The sequence below is a fragment of the Acanthisitta chloris genome, unplaced genomic scaffold (genome assembly GCF_000695815.1).
Source record: "Acanthisitta chloris isolate BGI_N310 unplaced genomic scaffold, ASM69581v1 scaffold31498, whole genome shotgun sequence".
NCBI lineage: Eukaryota > Metazoa > Chordata > Aves > Passeriformes > Acanthisittidae > Acanthisitta > Acanthisitta chloris.
In genome coordinates, this window is record NW_008685895.1 from 6,962 (window position 1) to 18,963 (window position 12,002).

At 40.3% G+C, this 12,002-nt stretch overlaps 1 protein-coding gene across 1 annotated transcript in view; it reads right to left on the reverse strand.

The window, feature by feature from the left end:
* KLB (klotho beta) overlaps positions 1–11,501 on the reverse strand; it is a gene marked incomplete at its 5' end in the record, with an annotated part of 11,771 nt that extends 270 nt beyond the window's left edge. The window contains 6 exon segments of the mRNA XM_009079933.1: positions 1–122; positions 1,788–2,931; positions 4,369–4,637; positions 5,841–6,348; positions 10,716–11,414; positions 11,417–11,501. Of these exon segments, the coding sequence (XP_009078181.1) occupies positions 1–122; positions 1,788–2,931; positions 4,369–4,637; positions 5,841–6,348; positions 10,716–11,414; positions 11,417–11,501 (2,827 nt within the window).
* Positions 11,502–12,002: the final 501 nt, after the last annotated feature.

Sequence of the window (12,002 nt, forward strand, 5' to 3'; positions counted from 1 at the left end):
AAATTTGATGGAAGGCTTTCCTTTCAAATCTGAAGTGAAGAATCCGAATCTGGGCTTAGATTTTTCTTCAGTCAGTTTAAATGCATAGTAGCCTTTAATCTTGACTTTGTCAATGTAGTATGCTGAGAAGGGAAAAAAAACCACGAAAGGAAATGTTAATAAAACATTGTGTTAAGTAAAATCTGCAAACTTCCTCATAATTAGTTCAGGTTTCAAATTATTATCAATGAAAATAGTGTAATGGCATCATAAAATATTTCCTTACTGCTTCTAATAATACTCAGCTGTCTCAGTTAAGTAGAAACTCATTGCTTTAACAAATCCTTATAATTTTGGAATTTTCTGCACCTACCCTGTGAAAGCTGGATTTGGACATAGCTGGAGCTTTCTGGGAAATGCCAGAAGCTGCTCTTTCCTGAACCCAGGTGCCCATCCTGTGCCATTGGAGGAGCATTCCAAAAACTCCTGCTGTGCTCTCAGCTCAGCTGCTCAGCCACACAGTGTATGTGGCTGTATGTCACACTGCTGCACCCACATGTTGGGTGAAAATACCTCAGTCATAAGCAGCAGACCTTGCTGAATAAAGATCACTTCATGTGCAAGCAGTGAGCATGGTTGGGGATGTGACCCAGATTAAGCAAGAACATGTAATTTGGGGGATCTTTTTGTGAGTAAAGTGTCATGTGATCAATTAAAATGAGGATACCACAACGAGGTGCCCTTTAAATAACCCTTTACTAACTTATTTCCTTGAATAATGTATTGTTCTTTTGTTTGCAGTATGAAATTAGCATGGAAAATAAATTAGTCCTTTAGTGATTGACAAAGAGATAAGCACTGGAGAGGGAATGCTCTGTTTCTTGTTGTCTGAAGTAGTCCAAAGCCATGCTTAGCCATGAGTAAGACCTGTCTTATTTTTCACATTCTCCTCCTAGAGAGGAGAAACCAGGATGCCTGGGCTGTGCTTGGTGACAGGTACCTCAGAAAAGCTTTTAAACTTCCCATGTTCTGCTCAGGGATCTCCCTAATGCTTGCCAATAGGAAACAGTGAGGGCAGGGATGTATTGTACATGTCATTTTGACTGTATGATTTGGGTACCAAGGCCTTTCTGGTAGCCTGTGTCTCACTGCTTTTCTTTAACATTTGGTTGGAGGAAGAGGGATGGGAGGGGTGAGGTCCCTGCAGTATTTCTCATACAATAAGCTATTGCTGATTGCCTTGAGTGTTTCTGTCTTCTACCTCCATAAGTGTTATTAATTTTTCTCTAAAGTGAAGAACTAGGTTTCCTCAGGTGCCCAGGAGAAAGCAAGTAGTGGAAGACAAAGTAGAGTTTGAGTCTTCCTTCAAGAGCAGCAGGTGCTGCTGGTGACCTGCTGGTTTTCTTCTGTATGTCCCTCCAGGTCTCTGTGGACTTGCTTTTCTAGAGTCTAGTTCATCAACCAAGTGAGAAGCTCCTGCCTTTCATTGGAAAATAGAAATTTAAGTTGTCTCTTGGGAGTTGTTGGTCTGAAGTACCATCTCCCAGTAACTTCTGAATACTCTGCTGTGTATGTGTGCCCAGATGGCTTCTCACATGGTTTAAACTGGAAGCAGATATAGCTGCATTTCATGTGAGGGGCTTGATCCATGGCTTTGTGTGGTACCTGAGTGTGACTGCAGAACTGGGGGGGGCTGAATGCTGATGGCCAGTTCTGCATCTGCACCAGAACAGTTTGCCCCGTCTAGGGCAAGTCTCAGGTGCTTCCTTAAGGAATGCCTGAGCCACAGGAATGGCTCTTATACTCACCTTTTAAAACCTCTTGAATGTATTTTCCCAAGTAGTAATTTCGAAGTTCATCGTTGTCTAAGGACTGGTCATCTATTCCGTTTGCTGTGATGTAAATATCGATGTCGCCGTAGGTTTTTTTAATCCACCTGAGGACTTTGCGCACTCCCCAGGGCACCACTGCCAGACGAGAAGGGGAGCTCAGGCAGGTGATATCCTGCAGAAACTGAATGTCACGATCAAATTCATACTGGCTCCCATTCTGAGGCTCGTGGATCACAAATCTGGTGGTGAAATGATTGAGGGCGTAAAAGTCAGCGGCACCTTTGACGAGCTGCTTCTCCTCGCTCGTGAAGGATGGCAACAAACTGTATGAGAGGCCTTTCCTGTTCTTAAAGCCAATGTATTCCCTCATGGTAGCTGGATAGTCCCCAGTCTTAAATATGGGGTTGGCAAACCAGCCAATTTCAAACTGAAGAAACCTGTTGGCAGCTTTTGAATGAGATTCAAAGTAGGGGTTGGCAGGCTCAGCCCAGTCAGAGTGCAGGGACAGGGACACTTTGCCATACTGAAAGGATCGATACTGCTCATCGTATATTCTCCAGGCCATGGCATGTGCTATTAATAAGTTGTGTGCTGCCCGATAGGTATCGTTGCTACTCCTGTTGTACACATTACTCAGCTGATTGGGCTCATTTATTGTAATCCAAAATTTAACCAAATCGCCAAGTTCCCTAAAACATAAAGCTGCATAGTCTTGGAAGGCGTGGGCAGTGGATTGGTTCAGCCATCCTCCTGTCTGCAGCAGAGGACCTGGCAGGCCCAGGTAGGTGTGAGTTGGGTAATACAAGGTGACCATGGACTGAACGTTGAGTTTCAGCACTTCGCTAATCACACATCTGTAATACCTAAGAACTTGCCTGTTCACCACGGACAAATCTCCGTTGGGTAAAATTAGTGACCAGTCAAGTGCGAATCTGTAATGGGTGACTTTCATTTTTTCCAGGAGGTCAAGTTGCTTTTTAATGCTGACAAAATCCGTGCACTGTGCTGGTCGGGTTTTTAGCTTCACCCCTTCAACTTTGTGCAGAAGCCCATCTCCTGTGAGGTTCCAGAGGTACAGGCTGGAGTCACAGAACTGTGGGGAGGAAGCCACCAATTCTGCCTGTGAAAATAAATATGTTGCAGTGGGGTTTAATTAAATCAATTCCTGCTTGTAGTCTGCACTTCTTAGCTGTAGGATTAGTGCTGGATGTCAGAAGGGTCTGCTTAGATGCTCCAGGGGGACGAGGAGAACCAACTCACCTATATGGGCTTTGTCTGTGCTAGGGATTGTCTTACTCCTTCTGTTCCTTTATCTACAGAAAACATTAAAATTGTACTCTGTTCAGTTACACACTGTTGCCAGCTTACATGACGTATATTTTCACAGAGATATATCTCCTGATTGAGTTCACTCTGGTCATGCAAACAGCAGTTCTCAGGCAGTTGCCAGGAGAGTGACTGGTAAGAACAAGCACCAGGGGCTATATGAGGCAGGAACAGATTATTTTGGCACTGCTGCCAAGATCAAACTTGTGAAACTGAGGCATAGTAATCTGACAGAAATGGCTTAGAATCATAGAATCATCAAGGTTGGAAGATCCATCAACCTAGCACTACCATGGCAACCCCTGAACTATATCACCCAACACCAAATACAGATACCTCTTAAACACCTCTGGACTTGGTGACTCCACCATCTCCCTGGGCAACCTATTCCAGCATCTGATCACCTTAACAGTAAAAGAAATTTTCTAATACCTAACCTGAATCTCTCCTGTCTCAGTTTAAGGCCTTTCTTGCTAGTCCTCTCACTGCAGCATGGCAGAAGGGACTCACTCCAGTGCCTCAATGCCCTTTTTAAAGTGAGGAGCCCATGAACCCAGTGCTCGAGGTGTGGCCTCACCAGTGCCAAGTACAGGGGGATGATCACTTCCCTAGTCCTGCTGGCCACATTATTCTTGATACAGGCCAAGATGCCATTGGCCTTTTTGGCCACCTGGGCACACTGTTGGCTCATACTGAGCTGCTATCAGCCAGCACCCCAAGTTCCTTTCTGCTGAATAGGTCTCAAGCCACTCCTCCCCCAGCCTGTAGCACTGCATGGGGTTGTTGTGTCCCAAGTACAGGACCAGCACTTTGCCTTGTTGAACCTCATGCAGTTGTCCTCAACCCTTCAATCAAGTCAGTCTAGTAACTAAATATGTAGAAGGTTTATTTTTTTTTCCCTATGGTTGTCAGTGAATAGGTTAAATTGTGGGGTTTTGTTGTTATTTTTTGAGGCAGTTATTTTTTGATGTTGGTTATGAGACTTTCTTTCTGCATGCAATGACAAAAAGAGTATCTCAACACTGGCCATACACACAGTTAGCTTATTTACCAAATGTAGAGATAGAAAAAAACTAAAGTATAAATAGATACTGTAGGAACCAGTTTGGAGAAAAGGTGCTATGATCTGTTTCCAAATGTGAGCTTGGATTAAAAGCTCTTTGTTGATTACCTTCACCTGTTGATTACCTTCACCTATCCTATGTGCTTTTTAAAAGCATTTTATGCTTACCTTGAGAACAGAGTCGGTGATGCCCCAGGAGAAGTTACAGGAGAACTGAGCTTGCAAGCGTGGGGTAGACTCTCTTGGGAAAAACCCATTTTCTCGTATGATTTGTTTATAATAAAGTGCAGATGACTTGGGGATCCTTTCCTTTTTTTTGCTTTTGAAGTCTACATAAAATAATCCACGCCTGATGTTGTAAGCATGTTGCCATTCGTAGCCATCGAGGAGGGACCAGGCTGTGTAACCAAACACGTCTACGTTGTCGTATTTTATAGCTGCATAAGAGAAAGTAACATCCCTGAGTCTTATATTTAGTACTCTAGCATATATAAGGGATATTTATAAGAATGGTCTATTTACTTTGAAAATCTTGAGTGTTTTCTCAGCGCTCATAAGGTTCTTGGCCCATTGTAATTCATTGCAAAACTGTGACATTTTATATATCTTAGTCTTCAATCATTAAAAAAAATGTATGTCACTAGTTCCTTAAGAAATTAAATTACTGTATTACACCACATCCAGGTTTTAAGCTGCATTTGACAAATTGCCAGTAATACATACCAATAAAACTGGAGAATCATGAGTTAAAATTAACTGTGCCACAGCTGATCTACTTTGTGACTTTGTCATGAAGCTAAAACTCTCTTCCTTTATTTGAAAGATCTCTTCAAGCTCTAACATGTAGAAATGTCTATTCAGCTTGTAAATAGAGAAATTTAATGTGTCAGTATGGGAAGAAGTTTAGGAGAAGTTGAGTTGATCAGCTGATTTTGCTGGGAGGATAGCTCTGGGAACCAGCAGCTGCCCCACTCCCAGACCAATCCTATGAACTGGCTGAGCGGGAAAAGAAATACTGTTTTTACAGAGGCTTTAGGTACTAATAGTGTTTATATTTCATACAAAATTAAATCTTTTGCCCTTATCTTTTGCCACTGGCTTTATGAAGGGCAAATCCAGGATTAAAGCTGTGTTTGAGCACTGTATTGTCTGTTTGGCATGCAATATTCCTGAAGAATGATTGCCCTTCTCCTGCTGATTTCCTTCATGCATTTTACACTGGAGTAGGACCCCATCATGCCAATGACAGTCTGGAGTCACAGTCTTGTTTTCCTGCTGTTAAGGTATTGTACCTGCACAGAGAGTTGACCTGCCAGCAGTGAAAAGTTGTATCCAATAGATTTGTTTTCATTCATTTCTGACTCAGGTTTTTTACTTATTTAGTTTTAAAATCCAATGCAGATGTTGGACTTCAGCTTTCTGGGACAGGGACTATGGTTGTTTTCTGTGTTTGTACAACACCACCTAGCACTAGTAGATCCTGATCCATGACTTGTACTCATGCAGTATAAATAATTAATGATTAACTTAGTTGCCATTATCTTTCTCTTAAAAAAAAAAAGATTAAATCATTACAGAGCTAAATATCAAATTATCTTAACGAGCTCTCTGCAAATCCAAGAACTAACTTGTGCACAAACCTTGTAAAACCTTATTAATGAAGTTTTTCATCATGTAGATGGCTGTGGTGTCATCTGTTTTCACATGGCTGTCAGTGAACCAGCCATTCTCTGCAATCAAGATTCGAGGACTGTTGTACTCCAGTTTAATCCAGTTCAGTACTTCCCTCAAATTGAGAGACAAATTTTGTCCCAGTTTTGGTAGAGTGTTTGGAGGTTTAAAGTTATTAGGCCCAAAGGAAAAGGCAAAGAAGTCAGCTGTTCCCTTTATGTAGTTTTTCTCATCCTCTGTAAAGCGTGGCAAGAACGAGAATTCATTTTTCAGTTCCTCTGGATAATCACCATCCCCGTGGATAGGTTTAGCAAACCATCCCAGTACTCTCTCCATGGACTGCTGACATTTGGAAATGTCCAAAGCATCTTCTGACTTGTTAGGCTCGATCCAGTGGGATCCCAATACTATGGATATCATCCCCTTCTGATGGGGTCCAAAGTGTTCTTTGTAGTTATGCCAGACTTTTGCATGAGCCTGATGAGAGGAAAACAGCATTAAATTGGAACTCATAAATCTCTGTGTGTGTTGGCAGCAGGTAGCTGTGTCTGATTCACTGCAGGCTTAGATGGAAGCACCAACAAACAGTTCAAGCACATTTCAAGTGGTATTTCATTTGTCAGTGCTGACTTTGTGCTGTTCACTGCTCTGTGCTGTGGGGGTTACCTGGATTTACTCTGATCAAACCACATCCATCCCAACCCTCTTCCTGGGATTTAGTTGTTTTAGTTTGGCTTCATCATATGAATAAGTGTTCAAGTATTGATAGTCGTGCGATCCCTAAATGTAAAAACTTGGACAGAGGACCCAGATGCAAAGTTTGAACTTCACAGTTCTGCGTGAGAATTTTATTCAGTATTTTAGTTAATTTTTTCGTTGAGACTGCCATAATTTTTCTGACAGTACATGGAGCAGCATGGAAGGAAGCTTACTCGTAGGGAGCAATAACATTGGGGTTTAATAGGAAATTTAGCAGGAGCATCTCCTAAGATCTACTGGGTATGGCATGTTTCAGTACTCACAATTGGCCACATATTCACTGCCCTAGGACAGACTGAAGTTTTGCTATTCATGTTAGTGGCAATGAAATCATACCTTGTATCACGTCTTAATACCAATTTTCTGATTATCATCATGTTTTAGAAAGCTTAATATTATCAGACACCAGAACTAGCTTCAAATGTCATGTTGTTAATTGCTCAAATAAAGGCATACAGCAGATAAAATTTACACAAACCTAGAAATACATGAGAGACTAGGGAACCACTAGGATTGTCAAAGTTCCATAGGAAAAGGGGCCAGCTAGAGGTTCAGAGAAGGAGGATTCTGGATCACATCAGAGGATCTGACACAGGGCAGGGCGACTGACCTCCCCCAGCTGAGGAGTTGTCAAGTAACTCAGGATTTACCTTGTGCCTGAAGTGTTGCTTTATACTCTTAAGCTGGAAAGAAAATCAGTGTTTGCACCCAGGAAAACATTGAGAAGCATCGTGAAACACTGAGAGTGCCGAGTTAAACTGCCATCCTTACCAAACCAAACAGCATTGCTTACCTTTGAGGATAATTTCAGTTAATTTATCTAGAAACACACAGCCTTGACAGCTTAAAAAAACCCCCAAAGACCTGATGTCAGGTAGGTATTTGTTTAAGCTAGAGAGTACCAAAGAATTACAGTTTGTGAAATTTTGTGTATCAGTTGTTTATGGTTTCTAAGGTCACGCTCGTAACATTTGTTCAAGGTCTGTCTTTGAAAATACTGATAAAGTGACACTAACCTTTGAAATGCAGGTTCTGTAGCTGAAGAGGGAAGCCAGCAGAAATGGGCTCATGAGAAAAATTGCAATTTACTATTAAAAATATTGTCTACAGTAGAGAATACAGACACAGGTATAATTCTGGAGTAGACCTCAAGTACAAATAAGTACATTTAATATGCCAAGATAGGATCCTCATACACAAATTCATATGTATAATTCGTGATTCTGAATTCTGAGGATTAACTCTCACTGAAAAAAACTTGTCACTATCTACCATAAGGGTTGTTACAGACATAGCAGAGACAATAGCATTTGTTTGCCTATAATTATTAATTATCTGTAAAACAGCTTAACATCTTCAGATAGCTGTTTGTTAAGTACAAATTATTGTTGATGGAACCAGCTGATTAATAGAACTTGTTTTGTAAGACCAGACACGAAACAAACATCAATTTAAAAGCTGTACAATACATCAAATTGGGTATTTTGAGTAACTCTTGACTAATCTTTTTTTTTGGTTAGAGTTTAATCCCTAATCTTTCACTTTCCTTGCTAGATCAAGGACAAATGTCAAGGCTAAGCACACAGTTAAAGCAGGATCAATATTGTGTATTTATTCCAGATACATATGACTCACTAATTTCAGCATATTTTCCTGATATTAATATAGAAATTATTCCAATAACTTGAAACTCACCGAGAGTGCTAAGTCAGTTAGTCTTAACCCTGTAAAAGGTTAGAAAAGTCGGTTTAACAAAATGAAGACAACAGTATTGTTCCTCTCTCTTGAAATATTCTCATGCTCCTTCGAACCCTCATCCTGAAATTTATCATGTGCATAGGCAAAGAGCTTTCAATAGAAAGACCAGTACTTCCAAATTCTTATGATATTTTAGTCAAACATTTTTCCTTTGATCAGCAACAAGCTCACAAAACAACGTTAGGGCTACATGGAATTATTTTAGTGCTGGAGAGCAAGAACATTTAGGAAACTAGAATTTAAAAAATGCTATTAAAATTTTTGCTTAATTATTTATAAATCATGAAGAGCTATAATACAGAGTCTGATGATGATGATTTTAAACAGCACTTCAGAAGAAGGAAAGGTGTGTCTGGAGAGTATATTTGGAGAGTATATTTCAGTTCAAGGCCCTTTTGGCCTGTGGTAAAGATGCCACATAGTCAGTAGAGCTAAAGCCCTTACCTTGCATACTGAATCTCATTCCTCCTGGAAGAAAAAAGGGCTCCTGAGATGTAGGCAACTACATTTCTGAGAGTGGTTTGAAGGACTAAGGCTCTACTATCAAATTTGTTGTGTGCTAACTGCCTTGCATTTGGATTGGGGTTTTCCAAATGATTGCCAAAAAGTGTAATTGGCTAATTGGCTTGAAACATATATTACCAACTGTGACTTGTGTGGAATGGTTGGCTTTAATTACAGTTTATTAAGAGAAAAAAAATTACAGATAGGAAGAGCTGACTCATGTCAAAAGGTTCCTCAGGAGTTTCCATTCCACCTCCAACCTCAATCAGAAAACTCCAGTTCCTCACATACATTCGTGAAGAATCTCAAATCTTCAGAAATTTTACAGTGCTACAGGAGAGAACTCTTAATACATTAGGTAATATTCATGGGGCTGTAAGAGGGATACCACATAAAAAGAATTTCTGCCCAAGAAAGATAAAATACTAGTTAATGGTTTGTGTGTTGCTCAGAGTCTCATTTTCTCTTTCATCAAAGTGATTTATTTTATGGTCAGATTCACAGGCTTAATTTAAAGCTGGAAGTCACTGAAATCAGTGACTCAGGATGCTCAATGGCTTTTCTGTGTGTAAAACTTCTATTGCCTGTGGTATGAATTTGCTGAAAAAGGAGATTCTGAAGGTTCAAGCCCAGAAGCAAATATAGGAAAATAAATGGTCAGTTGCAGTATACTTTTAACTACTCTGGCAATTGATTTTTTTCCCACATGCATACATAGTTCTGTAGGACAAACATTCAGACTTATTTGTAATTACATTTCTAATGTATGGCAGGGAGTAGAAAAATTCTCTTTGTGACAGCTAAGAATAGTCTGAGCAGGGGAAATTATACCAGCTGCAGAGACAGGACAGTGAGCTGCTCTGTAAAGTACTTTGAGCACTAGAGATGAAAAAAATACTGTATTGGTTTGTAAATTCATATCTTAAACTGCTGTTACTGGAAACTTTTAAATTCTAGCAAGATAAAATAAGAATATAAGCTCCTATGCATAAGCTACTTTGCAGAATGAAATTAATCATCTATCAGTGGATGCTGTAGAGTCTCTGATGCTGGTGAGGAACAATGTCTGCACCTTTTCCTTAGAACACATGACCCACTTCAGAGTTCTCTTTTTGTCCTTCCCAAAGAAAGAACACCAGGAACTTAGTGCACAGTACTGCAGTTGTTCAAACTATTGATCATGGGATCAGATCTTTTGGATGTGTAGTTCTGTAGAAGACAGCTGATAAATAAGACTGACATAAAAATTAAAATGTCAAAGACATCATGCAAATAATTTGAAACTCTCAAGTACTGAAGGGGACATTCATTTCCTTCCAAACCCAAGAAATGCAGACTTTGCTAGTTTAGGAATAAACATTTTGCAACATTATCTTACTAAGTTAGAACTAATCATACTTATATATACATACTCTATGGCTAGTAGCATTGATTTAATATGCAAATAGAAATACATTTCCTTTTAAACTAATAGAATAGTCATTTCAGTGTAGCCAAATCAATGGTGATGTCAGTGTGTTTAACTAAATGGAAAGGATAAAGGAAAACTATACCCTCTCATAGGCAGACTTTGTAATGCAAAACCTAATTTAAATAAAATAATAAAGAAGCATTTTAAAACAACTAATTACTGAATTGGCTGTCATGACAAAAACAGTAAGAACAAAATTAGGATTAACAGAAAGACTGCCCTAGCTAAAATTTATTTCTTGGTGTTCTCACAGTCTGTGATTTTGTTTTTAAACACTGATCACAGGATTGATCCCTCCCATCATTTCCCCTGGCAGTGCAAAATCAGTTTGTAAAATCTTACTATACTGTACCTTGATCAAATTGTGTCCTACAGAGTAGACAGTTGTTATTTTCCCTCTCTCTCCTGGAGCATGAATACCTGTGCCATACCCATGCCAAGCAACTAAATATGGATTGTGGATTGTAATCCAGTACTTAACACGATCCCCAAAGGTCTGGAAGCAAAAGGTGGCATAGTCATTGAAGATATCAATTATTGATTGATTTTTCCATCCCCCATATTTTTCTTGCAGCATCAAGGGCAGGTCCCAATGGTACAGTGTAACCACAGGGTCAATATTTCTGTAGAGTAAAGAGTCAATAAGGGTGTTATAATACTGGAGTCCTTTTTCATTGGGAGCTGCTACCACTCCAGTGGGAAAAAGCCTTGACCATGAAATTGAAAACTGGTAAAAAGTGACTCCCAAAAAATCCAGAGCAGACAAATCTCTGTCCAACAAGTTGTAACTGTCACTGGAGGTGCCTGTGCTGTCAGCATCCCTGAACTCCGAGTGGGTGAAGCGGTCCCAGATGGAGGAGCCTTTCCCATCCTTCCTCCAGTTGCCTTCCACCTGGAAAGCCCCTGTCCCTACACCCCAGAGAAACTCTTTGGGGAATGTGTCATACAGAAACATCTGTGTTTCACTCACAGGGCTGAAGTGGGGGTCCTTTTTCCACACAGATCTTCCCTCTCCAGCAAGGCCAGCAACTAGCCTTATGAAAACTAATGTCCAGAAAGCAACAATTCTCTCCGGTCGTTGGCCACACATTGCGCCGATTTAGTGCCAGGGTTAAAAGTCAGACTTGTTGTACTGATGCTGAAAAAAATCCATTCATTTGCTGGAGTCCTCACTGTGCAGAATGTCTTCCTTTGCCACAAACTGCTGGAGGATCTTATCAAAGCTGCACTAAAAGCTTGTGATCGTAACAGCCCTGTCAATGATTAGCCTGATCCCTGAGAGGTAGAACGGGTCAGAGAACGGTGTCATTTATAGGGAGGTGGCCTCTCTATGACACTGAGACACCTAGCTGGCTTCTTGCTGCAGCAAAACAGGTTGCCTGAACAATAGAAATGCTAGTAACTAATTTATCATGAGTTACAGCTTGGTCATTCAGGTGGGAGAATGGAGGTGACACAGGGAACTAAGAAGCTATCACACCCTTTATTCCTTCTGCAGCTGTATTTAGAGGAAACATAAATATAATTTGGACTACATAGGCTCCAATTTAAGGGTGATTTATCCTGTCTGTGTAATTGGATGGCTGGAAGGGCAGTGTATCAAACATTCCACTTCTGAAAAATTCTCCCTGGACTTGTG